This window comes from Gracilinanus agilis, chromosome 5 (assembly GCF_016433145.1).
Source record: "Gracilinanus agilis isolate LMUSP501 chromosome 5, AgileGrace, whole genome shotgun sequence".
NCBI classification, from domain to species: Eukaryota; Metazoa; Chordata; class Mammalia; order Didelphimorphia; family Didelphidae; genus Gracilinanus; species Gracilinanus agilis.
In genome coordinates this window covers 66,793,728-66,819,918 of record NC_058134.1, presented here as the reverse complement: position 1 = coordinate 66,819,918, position 26,191 = coordinate 66,793,728, and the positions used below count along the sequence as shown (strand labels likewise).

General features: G+C 35.3%; 1 protein-coding gene across 1 annotated transcript in view; it reads right to left on the bottom strand.

Annotated features, from left to right (window-relative positions):
• The window catches only part of GPR158 (G protein-coupled receptor 158), a 428,886-nt gene that overhangs the window by 42,630 nt on the left and 360,065 nt on the right, over positions 1-26,191 (bottom strand). The window contains 1 exon segment of the mRNA XM_044678198.1: positions 4,206-4,222. Coding sequence (XP_044534133.1) covers positions 4,206-4,222 — 17 coding nt within the window.

The following is a 26,191-nucleotide window of genomic DNA, read 5'->3' as shown; positions in this document are numbered from 1 at the left end:
TTTGCCTCTGAATTTTGCACAGATGCATGCCTAGAATGCACTCCCCTCTCACCTGCCCTCAGAGAATCCCTAGTTTGTTTCACAATTCAGTTAAAGTGCCACCTCCAACAGGAAACCTATCTTGATTGCACCAGTCTCTTTTTCCTCCCTTCCCCCCAAAATTATTTTCATATACTTTTTTGCATTGAATTTTCCATGCATACATATTATGCCATTTTCCCCCTTAATAGAAAGTAAAAACCTTAAAGTCAGGTACTGATTGCTTTTTGTCAAAGTTTCCATTAAGTACCTAAATACCTAGGACAGTGCTTGGCAAGAAGCAAGTGTTTAATAATAATAGATAACATTTCAATAGTGCTTTAAGGTTTACAAAGGACTAAAAAATAGGGTTTCATCTTATTTTCATAACAGTCCTGGAAAAAATGTGCTATTATTATCCTCCTCTTGCTAAAGAGGAAACTGAGGTTAAGTGACTTGTCTAGGATCACACAACTAATGAGTATCTGATGCTGGATTTTAACTCATGCCTTCCAGATTGCAGGTCTAATGATTTATCCCTTAGTTTCCTTGCAAATTTTCTGTTAAATATTAAATGAATATTAACATTTGTCAAATACATTATTTCATGGTTCATAGAACCTTTCATGATTTTAGCATATACCAAAGAGATTACTTTAGAAAAATATCCTAATTCTTTATTTTGCACTCTACAGTAAGAACTTTTTTTGAAATAGACAAATAATAGATTTTGCTTTTTACGCCCTCCATGCCAATCTGTTGTCTGTATGGCTATAATGCTATATATGTAGACTGTAGAAAATTATGATAGGCTATTACCCATTTCATGTTTTTATTAAGGACAATTCTATCAATGAGTGAGATGATGTGGTTAAATCATTTTTCAATCATGTTTGACTCTTCATGACCCCATTTGGGTTGTTGAGTTGGTTTTTTTGGTTGTTTTTTTTTTTCAGCAAAGATACTGAAGTAGTTTATCATTTCCTTCTCTAGTTCATCTTAAAGACAAGGAAATCGAGGCAAACAGAATTAAGTGACTTTCCCAGGGTCACACACTTAATAAGTGTGTACATCCAGATTTGAACTTAGGGCTTCTTGACTTCAGGTTTGGCACTCCTTCCATTGTGCTACCTAGTATGCTGGGATTAGGTCTAGAAGGTGCCTCAGAATTCAGCTATTCAAATTCCTTTGTTTTACGGTTAAGGAACCAGAAACTTAGGAAGATCAAATGACTTGCCCAAAGTCATAGACTCAGATAGTAAGTGGGGAGTTCAGTTGATAAAAGATATATATTAATGATAAGGAAGACCTATAATGATGGGTTTTTGTTTGCAATTTTATCTTTTTTTTAAACAGGTGATTTGTAAGTTGGTTGGATTTGTCTCTAGTGTCAAATCAAAGTTTATCATTTGAAAAAAATCAAATAAAAATACCATATTTTGGAATCTTCCTTTCTGAAATATGTGGAAAATCAATTTTGTAATCATTCTTAAAAATGCGTGTCATTGCCAGTATAACCATTTGTGTTTTTTAGGTCAAGTCATTTTACCAACTTCACTTTACAGAGTGCAGCCCTTCCTTTTTTCTTAAATAATATTCCTGGGACAAAAGTGCAGGGTCCGAATGGGCTGGGCTTATAATACCTAAATGATTAGAAGCGATGTATCATATATACCTAAGATGACTTATTTAATCATTTAAAAGTAGACCAGACATTAAAGATATCTAACCCACACACCAACGTTTTCAAAACATGAAACCTAAAGACAAAAAGATTAATTAACCTGCTTAAGGTCACGTGGTTGATCAAGACTTGAGCTCACATTCTCTGAATCTATACACAATGCTTTGTTCTAAGCTGCAGCCTGCTGTGTCCTGTTGTTTATTCTTCCTTTTATTATCTCTACTTTACTTAATTAATAGAACCCTGCAGAGAGGAAACTCTTTGTCTAGCAACTTCTTCTTTCTCTCCCTATTATTCTTTATCCCATCCTCAGCATGCTGCTCACAAAATGAAGTCCCCAGTAATGAAACCCTACTCAATGATCTACTTTTCTTTGCCAAAACAACTCTTGGTCTGAGGGTGGGACTGATTAGGTACTTGATGGTTCAGATCTCAAAGATCAACCCATTCAAATAGTCTTGATCAAAGTAATTCAGAGAAAGGAAATAAATCTCCAGCATCTAATATCATTGATCCAACTAGACTCCATTCAACAAAGCCAAAGATGGCATAATCAAGTTACTGTATTATATATTTTATAAAAGCAATTCTAAGTCATTACCTGAACATCTCTGGCTTATACATTGAGACTTTTCTTCACAACTGGTTAAGGTTGTCTTGAATGATTAATTGAATTGTACTGAGCTAACATTTCAATAGGGAAAGCATTTGGCTTTATAATCTTACTGAATTAGTTGAAAGAGGGGGGAACTTTACATTGTATCAGGGGTTCTTAATCAAAGTCCATTAGCTTTGTTTTCTTGGGTTTCATATGTTTTAAGTTTCAACACAATTGATTTCTTTTGTAATAATATATATTATGCATTTAAAAACATTCTGAGAAGAGATCCATAGGCTTCATCAGATGGTCAAAGGGGTCCATGACACCCAAAAGACTAAGAATCCATCATATATTCACTGAAAAATAATTACCAAAAGCTCTTATTGAATATCTATTATATGGTACTGTCCCACATAGTATAGAGTGTAGAAGGGCAGGGTGGAGAAGAGAGAGATAATACAAAGAAGAATAATCCTTAATTTCTGCTCTTCAAGAGTTTACAATCTAATTGGAGCAATAACAGAGGTTCAAACAATTGTAACACAAAGCAGTAGAGGTGACATGAGTAATATAGGCGGTGCTATCAAAACAAAAAGGAGAAAGAGGTCCCTTCTGGCTGTCTTATGATTCTTTTTGTGTTCTCAACACTCAGCACAGTGTTTACACATAATTAATAAATACTTTATTCATTCATTCAATAGAGGCAGCTCAGTTTAGGAAATTCCTACAGTTTGAAGGATTCCAGGTTTCCCTTTCTTTCTAACACTCTTTAATCATCTAATACCAAACAAATCATCAATGGCAATTCTCTGAAGACTGTTTTAGTAAGATATTTTTTAGTTTGAATTTTGCTCCTTTATTAATTTTAATTTTATTTTAAAAATATCTTTCTGCATTTACATGTTTCATTTTCTTTCCCTCTCCTCTCCCATAGCCAATGAGCAATTCAACTGGTTTATACAAATGTTATCACTTATACCTATTTCCATACCATTTTTTTTTACTTTTTTTTTTAAACCGTAACTTCTGTGTATTGGCTCCTAGGTGGAAGAGTGGTAAGGGTGGGCAATGGGGGTCAAGTGACTTGCCCAGGGTCACACAGCTGGGAAGTGCCTGAGGCCAGATTTGAACCTAGGACCTCCCATCTCTAGGCCTGGCTCTCAATCCACTGAGCTACCCAGCTGCCCCTCCATATTATTCATTTTTGCAATAGAGCAATCTTTTAAAACCAAAAACCACAAATTGTATATCTATATGAACAAATGATAAAACATCTGTTTTTCTTCTGTGTTTCTACTCCCATAGTTCTTTCTCTCAATGTGAACAGGAGCATATTTAAAGAAACAAATATTATTGGTTTATTCATTTATTTTCAAAGACAAATTAAGGAGAGGATGAACAATAAGGTTTTATCTTTTTATTCTTTAATCTCATCAGAGCATGACTGAATCAATTCCCTCTGAATAAGAGGTATCAGATTAGTTCTTGAAAAGAAGTAGGTCTGGGAGTTCTGTTTCACCCAGTAGATCAAGAAAATTCTTGACATTAAGTAATATTCTCCACAGGTCTATTAGGGGGAAAGGAAAGGAAAAAGCATTAAAGTGCCTACTACGTGCCAGGCACTGTGCTAAGTATTTTGTAAATGTTATCTCATTTGATTTCCATAACCCTATAAGGTATGTGCTGTTCTTATTTCCATTTTACAGTTGAGGAAATTGAGGTAGAGAAGTTATGTGACCCACCCAGGATCATACAAGTAAATGAGTCTGGAGTTGAACTCAGGTCTTTCTGACGCCAGGCTGAGCATTCTACCTGTTGCTCTACTACACATTAGATCTTTTAGATCTAACTTTTCAAAAAGTCTATTCAAGTCATCAAATAGTAATATAATCATTGGAAGACTGTATAGTACAGTAAAACTAATGCTAAAATTGGGTCATAGGATGGATCATAGAACTAGAAAAAAATATTAGAAGTCATCTAGTTAGGCATTGAGCCAAGAGGTACTCAGTGAATGAATGCTTACTATGTACCAGATACTGTTAAGTGCCAGGGATACAAGGAAAAGTGAAACAGTTCCTACCCTCAAGGAACACATATACTAAAAGGGAAAATGTGTAAATAACTAGGCATATACAGTTGGAAAGTAGTCTTAAAGATGTGATTCAGAGAACCTGGCTTCCAGGTAAGAAAATCAATTTATTGATCAGGCTAGCAATAATCAATCAATTATTTGATCGTTGATCTCTCTTGATCAAAAGACAAAGAAGTTCTGCCATGTGGATCATTAAATTCAATTTTGGAAACTCCATATTTAGCCTTACCCTAGGCATCCAAAGATATCTCCAATTGATGAATATTCTCATCATTCTCTCAACCATTCCCTAATTTCTTATGCATGGTGGACAATCACATGCAAGGTGCAATGACCTTATTTCTTGAAGGAGAAATCAAGTTTTGCTCAGCTAAGTATGACTTTGTTCAATTTGAGATTCAAAGATTCTATTGCTGCTTTCAGATGCTCCTGGCCTAAACTGGTTCCTTTTTACCAGGCAAGATAGAACCCATAATTGCACCTTTATAACACTTTAGGGTAGAGTGTTCTTCTAATTTCCTAGAAACAAAGGAATAAATAGGAGCGTTCATGGGATAGATATGAGCTTCAATTCAAAATTCCGAAGTAGAAATAATTCAATATTTTCAAAATAAATATTCTCAAAAGGGAAAGTAAGAGCAAATGAGAGAACCAAGAAAGTCCTCCTGCTAAAGGTGAGATTTGCTGATATTTCTCCAAGCAATCTTAATTGCAGTTTTTGATTCATCAAGCCTGGCATTTCATATAATGTGTTCTGTATAGGTCAAATAGATAAGATAATATACAGCTCTGTCATACCCCCTTTCAGATCTTAATTTCATGTTTAGTTGTAAATGTTGCTTCCTAACCTGCATACAGATTCCTCAAGAGACAAGTAGGATGATCTGGTACTTCTATCTCTTTGAGGACTCCCCACATTTGGTTGTGATACACATAGTCAAAGACTTTAGTATAGTCAATGAATCAAAAGTAATTTTTTTCTAGAACTCCTTTGCTTTCTCCTTAACCTAACAAATGATGCCAATTTGGTTTCCAGCTCCTCTGCCTCTTAAAAAACTAAACCTGATCCTTTGTTAATTCTCAGTTCACATATTGCTGAAGTCTAGCTTATAGAATCTTAAGCATAAATTTGCTGAAATGTGAGATGGCAACAATTATTCATTAAATAGACATCATTTGGCATTACCTTTCAGAATCAGAACATAAGCTGATCTTTTCGAATCCAGTGACCACTGTTAAATTTTCCAAATTTACTGGCATATTGAGTGTAACACTTTAACAGCATCATCTTTTAGAATATGGAGTAGCTCAGTTGGATAAAAGCACAATGGTTATCTGAGAGGCTTTACAAATAGCTGAAGAAAGATGGAAAGGGTAAAGGAAAGGAGAAAGGGAAAGATACACTCAACTGTATGCAGAATTCCAAAGAATAGTGAGGAGAGATAAGATTTCCTTAAATGGGAAATACAGAGAAATAGAATAAAACAATAGAATGAGAAAGATGACATCTCTTCAACAAAATTGGAGATATTACGAGAATGTAACATGTAAAATGGTCATGAGAAAAGCTATGTAGAGTCATATAAAATATTCTAAATCACTACTGATTGGAGAAATACAAATTAAAATTATTCTGAAGTACTACTTCATACTTATCAGATTGGCTAATATGACAGAAAAAGAAAATAATGAAGGTTGGAGGGGATGTGGAAAAATTCAGGCAATAATGCCCTTTTGGAAGAGTTGTAAACTGATCCAACAATTCTTGAGATCAAGTTGGAACTACTTCTAAAGGGCTATAAAATTGTGCATACCTCTTGACCCAGCAATGCCACTATTGGGTGTGTACCTCCAAAAAAAGAATCAAACAAAAAAGATAAGAAAAAAACCTTTATGTATAAAAATAGTCATAGCAGCTCTTTTGGGGAAGGCCAAGAACTGGAAATTGAATAGATAACCACTAATTGGGGAACAGATGAACAAGCTATGGTATATATTTATGATGAAATACTCCTATTATAAGAAATGAGCCGCTAGTTTAAAACCCTTAATTTAGTTCTTTTGACATTTAAACACATTAATATTTTCTTAACTTAACAAATATACAATGAGGGAATTGGACTAGATAACCCTCCAACTATAAATCAATGATACTATGATCCTTCAAAACCCTCATATATTTTTGCAAAATTCAATGTGCTGACAAGAGCAAATGCGCACACACACAAGCATACACATACAAATAAACATGCCAAAGACTTGCAGTTTTCCTCTTTTCTAATCTTTTTTGCTTGCTAAAAAGATGCAGAAGAATATCTATATACCATTGAATAATCTATTTCAATCTACTTCCTTTATGTCTATTTGGACATTAATAATCAAAGACATGCAAAAGCCAGCAGGCCTTTGATCTGATCCAATGTCTACTTATCTCTTAGACTTCAAAAACATTCAAGAAGATGTGTGTATTAAAGGTTTATGATTATCTTTTGTAATTATGATTATCTTTTTGTAAATTTAAAACCACTCAATTCCTCACACATATTGAAAGAGCTTTTAGAATGAGCAACACAAAGGGGAATGAAGGTCATTACCTATATCAGGGAGCTAGGCTGCCAATCCACCTTATTCATTGATGTTTTCATCATCACTTTCATGGAATTTTACTCAGAAAAAAATTAAAGAGAAAATTTGATGATTTGATGAGTTGATTTACAGGTTTTGCCATATTTATGCTCATAAACAAAATCGTTATTCCTTGGACAAAAGTAATTTTCACTTGCTCCATGTGAAAGCTACAGATTTTGTCTTTTGTGTATATTAATTTTATTACTTTGGGCAAAGGGGGCAGGAAGAAGAATCAGGCAATGATGGCTATCCCTAAAAATATTTTTTGCTATTTTTGACCAGTAGTGGGAGAATCCAAATCTAAAGAAGGTCTCTTTCATTACTTGACCAAAGAGTAAAATGTGAAACCAGGAAGCAAAAAAGTATGAACAAGAATAAAAGATGGTAAACTTTAAAAGGTACAATGGAATGAACAGTAGGATTCTAAAATATGAAAGGGACAATCACTTTGGCTAATTTCTTGCTCTAATATTTTTAAACTAAATAATTAATATTGGGGGAATGGGGTGGTTACTGACTTGCCCAGGGGAATAGAATTGATTTGTAGAAAATGCCGATTCTCAGTGTCCATATTGTACCAAAAATCAACTTGAGAGTATCTGTTCCAGAGAAATTCATTTGAGAGCTATTGATTAACTCTTTTACTTTAATCATTTCTCCTTTCATATCATAATATTCCTTTCCTTCCTGTCTTCAATCCCTAAATATATATTATACCACAAATGTATTCCAATTATAATACTTTCCTCTACATATCTGTGTGTCAAGATTCTACCCATCAACCTTCATTTCCTTGTATCATTCATTTTATTTTTATGTGTAAATATAGCTTGTCTCCACAATTAGAAATAAGCTTACTGACATCACTAACTATATCTTTATACTTCTTTCTTTGTAAATTTCAAAGAACTCTTGGAACCATCATACTTTTTCTCTTTTTACCTTCATAGCCAATCTAAAAAAAATAGTCTATACTTGCTTCCTTCACTTCCTCAATTCCCATTCATTCCCTAACTCTTTATAATCGAACTTCTGACTTTACCATTAAATTGAAATTCTCTTTTCAAGAGAGAAGATAGTTCTATGTCTTGATCTGTCTTCCCCTTTCTCTTAAAAATCACTATCTTGATAATATAAATCATATTCCATGGATTCAATTACCATCTCTATTCAGATGAAACTCAAAATTATTAACTCTGAGTTACTAAATCCAATGAACTTTTAAAATGTATTGTCCTTCCTGACTGCCTACAATATTTGACACTGTTTACCATCTCCTAGATATTTGTATCTCCATGAATATTACAAGTATTTTTTTTATTTTTTTATTTAAAATTGGTGCCTCTTTTTATTATTTTTATTGCAGAATGTAGCCTTTACTCTTCCCATTTCCAGTGAAATAGCCCTTTTAACAAAGAACCAAAAAAAAAGAGGGGAAAAAGCAAACTCACCAACACCTCAATTGAATCTGAATACAATGTTTACACTTATTTTTAACCAGTTCAGTAAAGAAAGTAGGAAGGTATATTTTCTCCTATCTTCTAAAGGGCCATGCATGCTCAATATAATTACACAGAATTCAGGTGTTTTTTTTTGTAAGTTTATAATACAATCATTGTGTGTATTTTTCCAGCTTCTTCATTTTGCATTGGTTTGTATGTCTTCCTCAACTTCTCTGAGTTCTTCATATTCATCACTTCTTACCCCATTCCCTAGATGGTTGTATTATTATCATCTTATGGTTTTTCTACTTCTCTGATCATTCTTTCTCAGTCTTCCATTCTGGAGCATTGTCTGCTTATCTTGCTCCCAATGACTAGGTAAACTCTAGGTTTCTATCCTGAGTAATCTTCTCTTTTTCAACAATCAGTCTCTGCTTTCATCAGTTCAGTTATCATATCTATGCAGATGAAACCTGAAGTTATATATTTAACTCTTATCTCTCTCCTGGGATACCCCACCAGAATCACAGCAACATGCAAGGTCAAGATATAGCCAAGGGCAGCAGCTAGTTAGTGCAATATTCAGCCAACGTCTGGTCCACAGTAGGAAAAAGGACAAAGAAGCCCTTGAGAGGCAAGGACTTAGGTCTTTAAATACGTCTGTTATTAGAGAAATTGATAGCACCTGCCTGAAAACTATCAGGGTAATAGCAATGGATAGAGATAACTATAGGTCTGGAAATTTCCAAGGAGATGAAAATTGAGAAAAGGATAACGCCCAAACCTAAATTGAGTCACCAGAAGTTTGAGCCAAAACCCAGAAATTTTTGCAGAGTTCAGTACCTAGTCTTAGCCACAGTATCCAGGATCAATCAGGATCTGGGAGGGGTTTGGGGGAAGGGGAGAGAGAGACAGACAGACAGACAGACAGAGACAGAGACAGATGGATAGACAGACAGACAGACAGAGAGAATCTGACCCAAGGAAAAAGTGTTAATCCAGAGACTGAGGCTAAAAATAAGAGCAACAGAAGAAATGGTTAAAGATAATGAAAAAGTACTCTGAACTGAGATAAGTCCAACAGAAACAATTAAATCTATAGGTGTACAGTCTCAGAGAAAGGAGTGATCTGATCATAAAATTTTCAAGAGTAGATAGAAGATATGAAGATGTAGATATAAATTGTAATAGTAAAGGAAATAGTCTCTACCTCAGAAGGCTATTGTGAGTGCTAAGTGAGATAATATAGGTAATGTGTTTTGTAAGCTTTATAAAGTGCTACATAAATGCTCAGTGCTATTATTGTTAGCCAACTAAATGGTATCTATTTCTCTATCCTTTCCCCTCTCCTAACATCCTTTTACAGTGAGCAAGATAATCTTCCTAGTATAAATCTGGCCCAAAACTTCCCTGCTCAAAAAGCTCTAATAGTGACTCTAAAATAAAATAAATAAAATCTATATTATGTACTACATTGACTCAAAAATATGATACATTTTTAGTATGATATCTAAGGCAGTCTAGTCTGGATTCCTATATCATCTTATTTGGTTTTCTCCCTCACTCCATGCATTCATAAATTCACCTCCAAATCGTACTTTGACTCTACCTCTACCTCTGCTTCTAACCCTAATCCTAATCCTAACCCTAAACCTAAATTCATACCTCCAACTCTAACCCTACCCCCAAATTTGTGCCTCTGACCCTTACCCTAATCCAAACTCTAACCATTACCCATACGGGGGGAAGGCATTCTCTCCTCATCTTCTCATTCTGTTCAAAACAACTTCCCTTTGAGCACTGCCAGGTGCATAGAAGCTTTTCTAAAGCTAAAGGAGATCTTTTCCTCTTCAAGTGTTACTAGAAAATGTTCTGATATCTCTGGCTGCCCCTATTATATTCTACCTTCATTATACTTATTTTATTATACATTGTATTTTTCCACATCCTACCCCCCTCCACTCCACAAACTGTATTGTTGACAGCAGGAACTGTTACTTTTCATTCTCTAGTGTAGCCGAATGGCTTGTATGTAGTAGGTAGGCACTTAGTGTTAGATGAATACCGTGACCATCTAAAAAGAAAATTCTCCCTCTTTCTTTATAATCAGGTTAAATATAACTTCTCAAATTATCTACTCTCCCAGAAGCGACATTCTTATATCTTCATAGACCTCTTTCAATAATTAGTCTATCTAACACAGGTCAAGGAGCAATCTCTATCTTTGCATACATTTCTTTTCCAATAATGGAAGTAACTTCATTAAGCTTAGCTTCTTATTTTTAAATGTAACATTTCAGTTTTCTGGGGCATGATTCAAGTAATACACAGTAGGAATGAAATTTGACATAAATCATAAAGTATTGAATAATACACCATCATTAAAATGAAGCAACTAAATTATGAACTCAAAAGGTTGTAGACTTCATTAATTGCACATTTTCCTATTGCTTAGAACAAATCTTAATGTTAATATTTTGAACTTAAAATGAAATTGGTCTTCTTAACATTATTGGGGTTTTTAGTTTTTCCTTAAGAAAGGAGAAAGAAGGAGGGAGAGAGAGAGAAAAAAATACAGAGATTGAAAATACAGTTGATACTGATATATCTTTATCCATCTTTCTATAAAATGAATGACCTAATGATGTTGTTAATCATCCATTCCCCCTGAAGAATACTGGAGAAAGTAGCTTTAACCAGTGTTTTGCTTAACTAGTATTGCTGAATTGGAATGTTTCTGATGTGATTAAAGGAAAAGATATTCCTGTATCTAAGGAAGGATTTAATGTTACCTCCTCCTCATGACTTAATACTGGCTCTATCAAAACTGTACATTTAATTACTTGGCCACTGGCCAGAGCACACAGAATCTCACCTCAAATCCTATTCTTTTGAAAAATGAAATCAGTATTCAGCTTGAGTACATGGAAAGGGGAATTAGAAAGACTTGTTTAATTCCCCAAGATCACTCAAACAATATACAGTTGTTTTTAAGTTTTCTGAACTATCAGTTTTAGTTTGAAATCCATCAAATGTCTTCTAATTAAAATTAGAACCAATTCATATACATATATACATACATATGTATATATATATATACACACACATATACATACATACAGAACCTTTACATCATTATATATAACAGAATTGAATAAGGGAAAACTGACAGATCTACTATATTAGGAATCCTTCCAGGCTGCTGAGAATATACCTTCTCATTGATAATCAATGTTTGACTTCAAGAAGATCCTGTCTTGCCAGCATGGCATATCATCCACAAGCTATACTTTGATTAGGAGGTCAAAACATCCCTTTCAAAGTTCTTCTCAACTTTACCTTAGAATACTACATAATTGAATACTCCATTAGTTCTGTGCTGGAATTTAGTCTTTAATCAGAGATTCTTAACCTTCTGAGTAATGGACCTCTTTGACAGTCTTGTTAAGTCAAAGGGCCCTTTCTCAGAATAATATTTTAAGTGCATAAATCAAAATAGCAAGGTTTACAAAGGAAACTGATTATATTGAAATGGTGAGTCCATTCTTAAGTATAGAGATTCCAGTTTATGAACCCCTGCCTTAGATACATTTTACTACTCACTTTAGGATGAATTCTACAACCAGACTCTTACAAGAGATAGAGAATAAGTTGGTTCTTTTCAGTTCCCCTTATAGTCTATTGAGTGGGACATTCTTTCTGATAATCATCAGTTACTTTTGACACAGTCTCATGGTCACAGGGAACAATAAATGATTTCTACATTATCCTGAAGCATGTCTTTCACCACTGAATCAGTGTATATATCTCTCCCTAAGGAACCAGAAGAGATATTCCTAGCTCCATGGCAGGTACCCCAGTCTAGCAGTTCATGAGGGCTCTCCTCTTCACTCATTTTGCACTCATTTGCTTACCTCTGTTTGACAGGAAAGAAGTGATAATACAAAATACTCTTAATGAGAAGTAAACCAGAGAACCCAGTTAGAGTTCTCAGAAAGATGGATTCTCAGTGGTGTAGATCAGCTCTTTGCATACTTCTAAGGAAGGACTGTATGTGTTATTTCTGAGAACAAAAACAAAATTTCTTTCATATGGGGCTATAAAATTGGAAATGTATATAATCAAGTGAACTATTTCTTACCAGGTAATGGATACTGTCAGCCATGACCTCTATTCTAATGCCATTTTCTTGTTCATAAGATTACATAAGTCTTGATCTTGTAGATGTAATGAAATTCATTTCCATTTCTAGAGATAAGATGCTTTGTTCACATGAGGCAAACAATTCCAGCAGAGAATGAAATGATCTCTCATTAGGGATGCCGATGAAGTTGCTAAGTTATATATTGTGCTACCATCTGCTGTTAGATTACTAAAATCAGTGTCCAAAAGTCTATAAAGCTTGGTGCATTTGTCATATAATATGATAAACAAGAAAAATTCCATATTTGATTCAGAGGACCAGAGAAGGTTCTCCCCACAAGGAAGCAGAGTTTAAATCCTGGCTCTGCAATTCATAACCTTTTTACCTTTATGAAAGTCTTTTGGCCTCTTTCTTAACTTCCTTATTTGTAGAAAATAAAAATGCTAGACTAGATACCATCTAATGTCTTTTAATGTCTTCTACCTCTCTATATATGATTCGTATGTCATCATTAGAATCTTTTACTTTACACACTGTTTTAAAACTATTCTACCTCACAGAACTCTTAAATTAGCCTCTATGTTCATCATCAATTACCCTTCTGTCTCTTCCAATGAACCTACTCTTCATCTTCACTATTGTTTTCTATTACTTGATCCCACTCAATTAATTCAATTACCCTACTTCTAGGTTTCACTTATCTCTGATTGCCTTCCAATACCATAGTCATCTCTTGAGCTCACTATTCTGCTAATCCCTCACCCTAAATAACCCCCTTCATTTTCTCTAATATCTCCCCTGAACTTCTAAACATTTTGTAGAAATCTCACATTGATTTAAACTAGATGAGGCTCTCACTGATACTCAGCAGCCCCCTTATTGACTCTCTATTACATTCTTTACATGTATTGTTCTGGACTTTTTCCATTTACCTCATTATTACTCTTCCCCTTTGACTCCAAAAAATGTATTCACCACCTACTCTACTGAGATTAGAATTTAGTAGGAGTTTCCTCAGCTCCCATCCCACATCTCACAATTTGTCTAAATCTAAAACTATCCTTTCCTTACCCTTTGGAGAAGTGACTGTCTTCCTTTTCCAGACTTTCAAGATGAAGTCCAAACTACTTATCTCTTTCATGTTAATAAAGTAGAGCCCAAAGGTAGTAAAGGATATCCACATGAGACCTTTTCAAAGAGAAAGCAAGAAAGTGTCATGGAGTCCTGAGCTCTGGCAAGGCAATACAAAAGTTCCTCTACTGGAGGGGCAGCTGGGTAGCTCAGTGGATTGAGAGCCAAGCCTAGAGATGGGAGGTCCTAGGTTCAAATCCGGCCTCAGACACTTCCCAGCTGTGTGACCCTGGGCAAGTCACTTGACCCCCATTGCCTACCCTTACCAATCTTCCACCTATAAGTCAATACACAGAAGTTAAGGGTTTAAAATAAAAAAAAAATTTTCAAAAAAAAAAAAAAGTTCCTCTACTGGAACTGTAAACCCAGGGCTAGAGTCCAAATATGTAGGGGTGGGGTGAGGAGTGGGGGAGATGGTTGGAGAGCAGGGAAATAGTGAGAAGATAGCAGAGGAGGGCTGGGAAGATGATGAAACTGGGGTCCATAAAGGTGATCAAAATCAAGAACTACAAGGGACCAGAGTGAACACCTTGGTCAGATCCTTTGTTTTAATGTATAGGAAGTTGGATTCCATATTGGTTAAGGGAGTTAGCTAACATCATACTGGAAGCAAATATCAGAGGTAGGATTGGAATCTCATTCCTCTGACTCTTGAATGAGTGCTCTTTCTACTATCATACTTTTGCTTTTCAATACTTATGTGTTATATTTGGACTGGCCAGAGAAGTCATGACATCAGTATCCTTAAGTAAGTACTTCACCAGCATTCTATTATTTAGTTCCCTGGCCTTTGAATCTATGCCAGGGAGAGTATTTAAGTAGGAAAAGACAATGAAACTTCATTGTATTTGAGACTAGCCTTCGCTTTATTGGAGGCATCAAACAAATGTGAGGGACAACATGGTCTTTAGGAAAGAGCATAAGTGGAAAATATTGAATTGAGTTCTAGTTGCAAATCTTTAATGTATTAGCTTTAATGTATTAGCTAGCTGACAAACAAATTAACAGAAGCATTTCAGACAGGTTCTATTCCTGCTTCAATCAGAAATCTTATGTGTATGTGGGAATCTATTACTGTGTGCATATGGCAAAGAGCATGAGTATATATAAAGAGACATATATGCTTATTCCTTATTAAATAGAAATTGGCAGTCTTTGAGTCTAACTCCTAGTTCAATTCCTTTTTGCTTCTAATGTTCCATTTTTCATTGATTCTATAAGTATGAGAAAGAAGGAAGTCATTAAGATTCTAATGATAAGAAAGTAAATCTATGGTGGTTGGCAATCTGAATTTTTTCATCCTGGTATGTCTGTGTTTATATGGCATATCTGCTATTCATGGTATGTATTAAGAGAAGTATTTGTGCATTTTCCACTCAGGATATTAATAAATAATACATTGGGTAAAACCAATGGAAACAAAATTCTGTTACTGAGAAGAATATTAAAAGTTAACTTGTGGAAGTCTGTGATTTTCCTGAATAATCTTTTTTGAAAAACCCTTACCTTCTGTCTTAGAATCACTACTGTGTATTTGTTCCAAGGCAGAAGAGTGGTAAGGGCTAGGCAGAAGAGATTAAGTGACTTGCCTAGGATCACACAGCTAGGCGTCTGAGGCCAGATTTAAACCTAAGATCCCCCATCTTTAGGTCTGTCTCTCAATCCATTGAGCTACCCAACTGCTCCTCTGAATAATCTTAATGAAAATCAAGGAAGGCACCAAACTTTTCTTTAATAACATGTTATTTGAAGCAGAGGCAAGATGGCAAAATAGAAAGAAACAGTGCAGCTGAATTCCTATCCACATGTTCTACAAGTAAATATATAAAATGCACAAGAGAAATCCAACAACAACAACCAAAAAAAAATCAGAGTAAGTCCTTTTCTCCAAGCCAGATCAGCATAGGGAGGCAGACAGAAAGATCTATAGACACTGGGACCAGGTTCAAGGCAGGAGCATATGATGATTAGAGAATTCAAATGCTCAAGAAGAGACTTCACACCATTTCAAATGGAGGTCTTGGGCTCATAGTGGCATCCTTGGAAACATTCCTGGGCACTGCAGTTGGGACAGGTGCTAACTCAGAGCTTTATTGCTCACTGCCTAGGCTTGGGTTGCAGATCAAGAATGGAGTAAGAATGATGTTTAGAAGCCAGCAGCAGTACTTATATGGCTCAGATCTCCAAGTTTACAGCCGAGTCTCACTTCCAGCATCTACTCCTGCATGCAGAGGAACAGCCAAGGTAGAAAACCCACAGTAAATGGGAAGCTTCAACTTGGCCACTTTGAATCAACAGAGCTTTCCATCTGACTGATAGGAACAAAGTCTAGCAGAAAAACTCAAACCAAGGTCAGAAACTCACAGAGCTCAGATCAGAGGAGCAGCAATCATATTCTCACCTATATTAGACACTTTGAGGAGCACTGAAAGCTTGCAGGTGCACAATCTGTCCCTGAGATCCTTGAATAACCTGATACTACCCCAAAAAGGTAGCAATGGGACCAGTTTTAAAGAAATAAGTGGTTAGTAATGGAGATATATATATAATGATGGTAATGATGTGTATCTGCCTATAATCTCCCCAGCTACAGTTGGTGGGAGGAACACCTACTCCTATCACTCTGGCTCCTGCTGTAAGTTATCCTCTTCTCTCTATCAGGTTTGGTTGATAACCTGTTAGAAATTCCTTTAACAGCTGCCCAAACAAGGACCCTTCAGAGGTTAGAGAGAAGATTAACTGTTCCAGGCCCAACCTGGGGTTGGGTTGATTAGTATTGGGCTATTGATCAACCTTGGATAATGTTCAGGATCTGACTGCTTTTGACTCCTTTCCCAAGGGCCATGATAGAAAGACCACTCAGGATGGTAGTTGTTATTGAACACTCTTTTATCTATAAATAGGGAAAGGATAACAAGGTCAAGGATTGGGGATTGGAAACCCTATTGATCTATTAAACTAATTAACAATCAGAACTGGAGGCTACTGATCTAGTGGAAGCTTGAGATTTCACCTCTCCTTCTATCTCTGGCTGGACCTGGCCACAACCAAGCCAGAGAATAGAGAAGGCTATTGTTGCAAATGTATTGATGGTCTTTATTCTCTCAGCTTTCTCAATACTAGTGTTGATGGTTCACTAGCTTTCACAGTCCAGCCAGGAAATAGACTCAGGCTTATTCCTACCCTCTTCTTCTTCTACCTCCCGGCCTCCCTTCACCACCCTTCAGCCACCCACTCCCAGATAGAACCACAGAGGCTTGCAGAGATCTGTGATCTCCAGTTCTCAGCCTCTGATTCCAGAGACCTCCCTCAATGTAGCTGTGAGGGGGTATATGTAGGGTGGGGCCAACCGACGTTTGCCCCTGGCTCATAGCACCTGGGAACATTCCAAGTCTGTCAACTGCCATCTCTGTCAGTCAAGGTGGCATCCTTCTCTTCACAGATTATTGAATATAACACCATCCCAGAACTTACCTCCAGAAGTGCTACAAATAAATCCAATGTTAACATCAAGCAAAAAAAAAAAAAAAAAAAAACAGGAAATAGGCTCAAATAATGAGCAAGCTAAAAAGGAACCACATAAAAATGAGCTATAATGGTGTCAGGGATGCTCAAGACATAAATACAGAAGAGAATGATTCCAAAATAAAGCAATGTCTCAGAGAAAACACACGTTGGGCACTGATTCAACTAGAATCCCTGGAAAAGATGAAACAATAATTTTTAAAAAGAAAACATTCAGGTCTTCCTGACTCCAAGTCATCCTTTGTACCACCTAGCTGTCTCAAAATAATATTTTCTGTTTTTGTCTAGTACCCATCTTAATAGTAATAACTAGCATTTCTTCCAAGGAATACTTTTGGGAAACAATAATTAGAGTCCCTATTAATACTACTGCCACTTCCACTACAGTCATACCCTGATGAATTATTATGATGGCATAAATACCTGTGTCAGTACAGAATAAAGCTGGCAGGTTCTAACAAAAGTAGATATTCAATTATATGGCTGGGCACTGTCAGGATGAACTTTTTTTCACTCTCAAGATTTCCTTCTCTGCCTCACCACTTTCTAACTCCTAGTTTCCTGAATCTGTTCAAGTTTCCAACTCCTCCACTTTTCCATTAGGCAATAGATTCCTGAGACCATTTATGACCTAATGGCACTAATATCAGCCATTTTGAGGGGAAAATTAATCACAATGTCCCCATACTCAGTCTCCATATTGCCTTGTTTCTGTGGCAGGCAACTCTTAGCTGTGTAGAGGAGCATGATATACACAAATGCAGTAGTATATGATTGGGACATTTAGTATCCTCTTGAAAAAGTCATTCATGGTTTACAGTCCTTGGCTACTACTTGACCTAAGAGGTAATTTTACAGCTTAAGGTCTTAGGATCTAAAAAAAAGGTGGGGGGAGGGTTTATATGTTCTATCATTAAGGAGCTGAATAACTATAGACAAATGGTCATTTCTGTAGGTATCAGTTTTATAACATAAAATAAGGGGACTGGATTATATGGTTTTTTAAGTCCCTTGAAGTTGAATCATCTATAATTTTTTTCTATTCTTAAGAATTCCAATTTTGGGTTTTTTTGTTTGTTTGTTTTTTTGCGGAATTTTTGGAACTTACACATGAGGTTTCTGGATATCTAAAATGTAGGTTTCTTTTTCTACCAGATAGGAAAGTAATCTAAAAACTTCAACAACAAAACCTGGAAAAATCACAATATAAATAAAATAATTCAGAATATTCCTTAGGATGCTATAATACTACAGAAACTGAGTTAAAAGTAAAGCAAAGAGATTTTTTAAAAATTCTTTTTCAGATTATATGTGAATACAATTTTTAGAAATCATTTTTGCCATGTTAAGATCCATGTTCTTTTCCTCCTTCCTAGTCTTCCCCTCTCCCCAAGACAGCAAGTAACATGATATAGTTTGAACATGTTTTTATTATGCAATACATATTTCCATGTTCATCATGTTGTGAAAGAAAATACACACTGCATACACTGAGAAAAATTCATGGAGGAAATAAATTGAAGAATGGTATGCTTCAATCTACATTCAGATTCCATCAATTCTTTCTATGGCAGCAGACACCTTTTTTTTTTATGAGTCCCTTGGAGTTTTCCTGGTTCCTCGAATTGTTGATAATAGTTATGATTTACAGCTGATCATCACACTGTGTACAACATTCTCATGGTGCTGTTCACTTCACATTGTATCACTTCATGTAAGTCTTTCCAGGTTTTTTGTAATTGTCATATTTGTCCCTTTCTTATGGCACAATAGTTTTCCATTATAATCATATACCACATTTGCTCATTCATTCAATTGATGGATATTTCCTCATTTTTTGAATTCTTTGCCACAACAAAAAAGCTGCTATAAATATTATGAACAAATGTATTTGTATAAATATTTTAATCCTATCTTTGATCTCTTTGACCTGGTAGTGGTATTTCTTGGGCCAAGCCTTTTGGACATTATTTCAAATTGCTCTTCAGAATAATTATATTAGTTCATAGTAGCAAAGAGATTTTGAGCAATAGTTGATGGTGCTACCCAATGTATTTAATGTCTATGAAACCTGCATCTATTATACATGTCACAAAAAAGCGTATATTACATCACTAACACTTAGCTTCCATAACATCTATCTTATTACTTACATGAGTAAGAGAAATCCTTGGAGAAGAGGTGAAATAAATGTTTGTAAGCCTCAAATCCAGGTCCTTTGGACATGTGAAAAAGAATAATAATGGTTGATCTTTGTATACTAAGGGTCAGTGATAGACCCATATTTAACCCATTTTTCCTTGCTTAAATGAATATGTTATAATAAATTCTAGTAGAGTAAATAGGGTAATAATAATATGATGACTCATTAGAAGAAAGACCATCTAACAATAGGATCTAGTTAGTTAGGATGTAAGTTCTTTGAGGGAAGGAATTGTTTGTCTTTGTATTTGTATCTTCATGCCTAGTAAAGTCTCATGCTAAGTGCTTAATATTTATTGATTGGCTCTGCTCCCCTGAGTCATAAAACCAGAAGGCACCAATATGCATTCCAAGAAATTGCTTGATTCATTTTGGTTCCAGGTCCTTTAAAAGGTGAAAAAACCTAGATCCAAGCTTTTCTTTAGCCTAATCATTCTCATCTCTTTTTTGTCTCATTTTAATGTACAATGTCCCAGAAGCTTTTCCTTAGTAGTGAAAAATCAGTACGAAGGATGTAACTCTGCCCCTGCCTTGATTCAAATTCCAGTTCTATTATTTACTATTTATGTGACTCAGGGAAAATGATAACCTCCCCTTGAGTGATAACTTTTATCCTAATTTTATTCTATTTAGGCAAAATTTCCTGGGTTCCATACTTCAGAATGAGAGATCTTGGGAGAAAAGTAAATAAGAATATAAACGGTAACAAAATATGGATTTTTAAGTATAAGGAAGTCATTAAAAGCAAATTACATGTGGGAAGTACCTGCAAAAAATAATAATATAATAAAAGAGTAAATCAGGAATAGGAAATTAATCATTTTTATTCATACTTCTTCCAAGGAAAGTTGTTTGAGAAGTATCTTATTACTTTCAGTTCTAACTCTTATCATCTTATGATCTTGCTCATATTAAAAGCTATTTGCATTTATATATTTTCTTATATTTCTCCAACTCTGTTTTTCACAAGTCAGTCTCAAAATACATATTTTCATGAAGTAATATCACTGATCAAGTCAGAGAACTGTAATTTTTAAAAAACCAAATAATTAGCCTCAAGAGAAATGTGTACAAAAATACAATTAATGAATTTTGTTTTCTTTGAGAATTTATCATCAACTGATAATCTGGGTATATATTAATCTATAATTTAACTTAAACTCATTAGTTCCCAAAGAGAAAGATTCATATTTCCAAAATATATGTGCTTCTTGGTGGTTGTTATGATTTTTAATTTGAAAAAATGCAGAAATATTGCCAGAGAGTCAGTCAATTCTCCTTACTTCTTGGAATGTCCCTGCTTATAATATACATTATTAAAGGTTTTGGGGTACTATGTTACTCATAGATATATGTACATATTCATAAAACTTGAGGTTTCAATGGACCTCTGATCTCAAAACTATGAGTGTTAACTCCAAGGGGATAGATCCTACCCACAATTGTGAGCAATTCTTATCCCTGCCCTTCCTTAAATTTTTTATAGAAGGGTAACCTCATGTTCTGGAATTCTTCCTTTAGGTCTTTTAACATTACATGGGTTTTGGGACTCAATGCCTGTCTATCATGTTATCTCTAACTTTCACCATATGATTGATCCACTTCCTCTGTGTAACATCTACCCATTGCTCCTAAGGACCAAGCAGAACAAGTATGGCAATTCTTGCCCATAGCAAGATACCAAAGAGAGAGAATGTGAAAATTGAAGATTTCAAGTCTTTTCTAGGCTAAATACTGCTAGTTCTTTAAACCAATATGTCAGGTCCTCTCTTCATCCTGGTTTACCTCCTTGCAATGTGCATTAGTCTGTCTATATTTTTCCTAAAATGTAGGACTCAGAAATAAATATAATATAAAAGGGGACTGACCAGAGCAAAGCATAACAGAAATAACAATCTCCTTATTTCTGATGCCTCTTCAAATGCAAATGAGGAGAACATAAGCTTTTCTGCTTGCCAGTTTACACTGTGAAAGTATCAAATTTGTGCTCCACTAAAGACCTTATTTCCTTCTTAGCCATATTGTTGTCTTCCCATGTCTCTCCAAATTTGTATTTCATAGAATTGACTTAGAATTAGAAGGGAATTTAGAAGCTGTTTCAACCCCTTCATTTTATACATGAAGAAACTAAGGTACAGAGAAGATTTTTGACCTGCTTTAAGTCAAATAGAAGTGAAGAAAAAGTATTAAGACTTGAATTGAAATCTTCTTTCTCTCAATCTAGTACTTGTATTTCCATGGTATAATGCTACCTCCATAAGTAAAGGCAATTTTGGGAACCAAAGTACAGGATATTATATTATCATGTATTCATATTAAATTTAATTTTTAAAAAATTTAGCCCTCTGTTATGGTATGCTGATATTTTTCTAGATTATGACTCTGCCATCCAATGTGTTAGCTATTTATCTTCTTTTCCTGTTAGGTACAGGTCTAATAAACATTTTATCTATATGTATTCATTGATTTAAAAAATGTTGAAAAGGACAGACTAAGGCACAAATCTTTAGTGCATCTACTACAGATGTCTCTCCAGGTCAGTTTTAACTGATGAATGATGACTCTGAGGCTAATCTTTTGTCCAGATTTAAATCCACTTAACTGTACTATCATTGAGCCTTTAATCTATTTCCATGTTATCTATGAATACAGCATAAGGGACTTTATCATAAGCTTTGTCAAAACAGAATATAATATACCTGTAGCATACCTATTGACAGTTTGTTTTGCTTTAATTTATTTGGGCAGGGGGAGGAGGAAGATAAGATTGGGGTCAGATAAATGTTTCATTGGTATAAGAAAATCCTGGCAAAATGATTGCCTTACTAGTACTCATTTCCCCCTACTTTATTTTATTTATTTATTTTAGACTATTTTTCCATGGTTCCATAATTCATGTTATCTCTCTCCTCTCTTCTCCAGAGAATTAATGTTGGCTCCATATGATCTTTTAAGGAAGCTAGCTTTTTGCAACTACTGCTTCACTTTTCTCATACTTAAGGACCATTCTCTTAACAATGCCCTCAAGAATTTGACCAGGAACAGACTTCAAGATGATTGGCTAATAGTTAGAAAACTAAGATAACTTGTGTTCTTCTTCAACTTGACAATAACCCTTCCAGTGGTACAGTGGACAAAAGTGCTGGGGCTGGAGTCAAAAAGATCTGAGTTCTCCCCAAAGAGATCATAGATAAACAGACTCATACAAAAATATTTATAGCTGCGTTCTTTGTGGTGGCAAAAAACTGGAAAGGGACGGTATGCCTTTCAGTTGGGGAATGGCTGAGCAAATTGTGGTATATGTTGGTGATGGAATACTATTGTGCTCAAAGGAATAAAGAACTGGAGGAATCCCATTTGAACTGGAATGATCTCCAGGAATTGATGCAGAGTGAAAGGAGTAGAACCAGGAGAACATTATACACAGAGACTGATACACTGTGGTCCAATCAAACATAACAGACTTCTCTACTAGCAACAATGCAATGATCCAGAGCAAGGCTGAGGGACTTATTGGAAAGAAAACTAGCCACATTCAGAGGAAGAACTGTGAGGGGAGAAACACAGAAGAAAAACAACCACTTGAACACATGGGCTGATGGGGATATTATTGGGGATGTAGACACTAAACGATAACTGTATCGATAATACGGAATTAGGTCTTGATCAATGATACATGTAAAACCCAGTGGAATTATGTGTCACTTAAGGGGGGTTAGGAGGGTTTGGGGGAGAGGGAAAGAACATGAAATATGTAACTAGGGGAAAATATTCAAAATCTAAATTAAAAAAAAATGTTCTGAGTTCAAATCCAGTCTCAGGCGCTTGCCAATTTTGTGACTTTAGGTGAGTCATTTAACCTCAGTTTTCTCAACAAAATGGGGATAATAATAGCACCTACCTTTTAGGATTATGAGGATCAATTGAAATAATATTTGTAAAGGGCTTAGCATAGGGCATGGCACATTATAAATGTTTTATAAATGTTAGCTATTCTCTTTACATCAACATTACTATTACCATTTGATATTGGTGACATCGATAAATCACTTATCCTACTCTCAAGGCAACTCTCTCAAACTACAAACTGCAAAAAAAGAATCCTTCAGAGTTTCTATATTTGAAATTCTCCTAAACAAATCTTCTTGACCTCAGTTTCCTCACCAAAATAAAGAGGATTAGACAAGGTATTGACTATGATCTCTTGTATCTCTAATTCTGTAACCCTTTGTCTTACCACGCTTAGCTCACAGAATCTCATATTTACTCATATTTACAAGGGAAAAGCACGGAAGGGAAGGGGAGAGAATAAGTGTTTATATAACACCTACTCTGTGCCAGTTGCTCACGATGCAATTTTATCTTTTCTTTTTTTAGAAATTTTATATCATTTGATCTTCAAAACAACCTTGTGAAGTAGATGCTCTCATAATTCTCATTATATAGTTGAGAAAACTGAGGTGAACATAGGTTAAATTAAGTTCCCAGGATTATATAACTTGTAAGTCTCCAAGATCAGATTTGAACTCAGCTCTTCCTGAGTTTGGATTCAAATCCCTCTCCACTCTAATACCAGCTGTCTCATTGCAGATCATTGTTTTAGATCCTTCCAGTCTTATTGAATCTGATTTAAATATATCTATGTTTAGATAAAAGAGTTCATTATTTTTATGCAAATCTTGAATTCCAACTTTCCCCTAATGTATAGTCATTGACTCTATGTGTCCTATAGTCTTCCTTTACCAGAGAGAAAACAACAATTTCAGGTTCAATAGAAGCCTACTGAATTATTAATAGTGGTTGCTGCTTACTTTGGAAATAGGGCCAACCCAAGAGACTCTCACAGCCATTTCTTGTTTTTGTGACTTTTCCATTTGGTATTGTATAGAAGTCTTTGGATTTATTGATCTGAAAAGCAACTTGGCTGGGAGAAGAGGAGATGCGACAAAAATATAGATTGCCAAAGCGAAAAGTGTAGAATAAGTTGTGTAAACAGATGAGGCTTCTGAACTTAGTCAATAAGATCACATCCTTGATGAAGAAAGCTACTTTCAGTGATACAGAGAGTACCCTGCTTCCTTTTCTACTTGCTTTGGTTTATCTCTTCAGTACCTCGATTAGTCTACTTGAAAGAATAGGAAAAAGAGGTAGAAACATTTATTTTAATAACTTTTACAAAGCCATAAAGACATTTGGCAAGGCAAGAAATCAATGGGAGGACTTGCTTCCAGACTTATCCTATACTTTGAATTATGAATAGAAAAGCATTGCAGTAGAATGGAAATGTTAATCTAAACAAGTTAACAGGCCTCTGTAAGGCTCTGGTTTGCTGCCTGGATAAGACCAAGTCTTTGGAGACTTGAGAGTTGAACTTGGACCCAGTGTGGGAAGAGGAGGACAAGGTGAGACCAGAATTGGAGGTGATGTTTTTTTTTTTCTCTTTTCAGAGAAGTTTTAGAAGATCTCTCTAAGGGGGAGAGGAGACAGAATATGAGAAGGGAAGTTGGGGTGGTCTTCTCCAGACACATGAAACAATAATACTAATCTAGTGCTTGTTGTCAGTGACACTCACAGTTCTCTTCCTCAAATCAAAGCCTCCAATTGAAACCAGATAAAATGAACTCTAAAAAGACATGGGGAAATGTTTGTATGACTGGGGATTTTTTTGTTTTTAAATTAAAGGAAAATATATTTAAGAAAGTAGTTATTCTTAACCTCCTCCCCAAATCATATCAGATGGGTACATTTCTAATCATGTTCTTTTATTCTCTTAAAGTTGCATCTGACAGATATAACCTTATTTTTCATAAAACACCTATAGTTGACTCTCTCTCTTTGCATTTCTCCATGAATCTATGCTCAGGGAATGAGGGCAATCCACAATACTAGGAACCACATGGGGAAAAGTGACCTTTCCTAGGGCAAAGCTGCTATCTCAACCCCACTCTATTTTTGGAGAATATTCCCTCTCTAACTGGAAGCACCATTATAAACTACTCATATGTTATACTTCCAAGGGCTGGATTCCTAAGAACTTGGGGTCACTTTAAATGTGCCACATTAAACAGAGTTCCCAATGGTTAAACACATTTAGGAGGCCTGAGTTTTGACACTAGCTACATGATTAAGGATAATTTGGTTCATCTCAGTCTCAATTTCCTTATCCATAAATCGGGAATAATACCATACTAACCAACTCACAGGATATTGTAGAGAAAGTATTTCATAAGCCCAAAAAGCTATGCAAGAAATGCAAGTTGCTATTATATATATATATGTATATATATACATATATATATATATATATATACACACACACACACACACACACACACACACACACACACACACATATTAACAATATTTGTATTTAACTTGGGCTTTTCTTCCCTAAGTGTCTGATTTTCCTTTTAATCTTTAAGGTGAAATGAAAGGATTTTTCCCTAATAAGTTTCCAGGAAAATTAATTCAAAGCTTAAAAATAATATTCTTAGGATAGCATCTGCTTTTCTTCAAGAATAAATAGGGAAGGGGGCAGCTGGGTAGCTCAGTGGATTGAGAGCCAGGCCTGGAGACGGGAGGTCCTAGGTTCAAATCCGGCCTCAGACACTTCCCAGCTGTGTGACCCTGGGCAAGTCACTTGACCCCCATTGCCCACCCTTACCAATCTTCCACCTATAAGTCAATACACAGAAGTTAAAGGGTTTAAAATAAAAAAAAA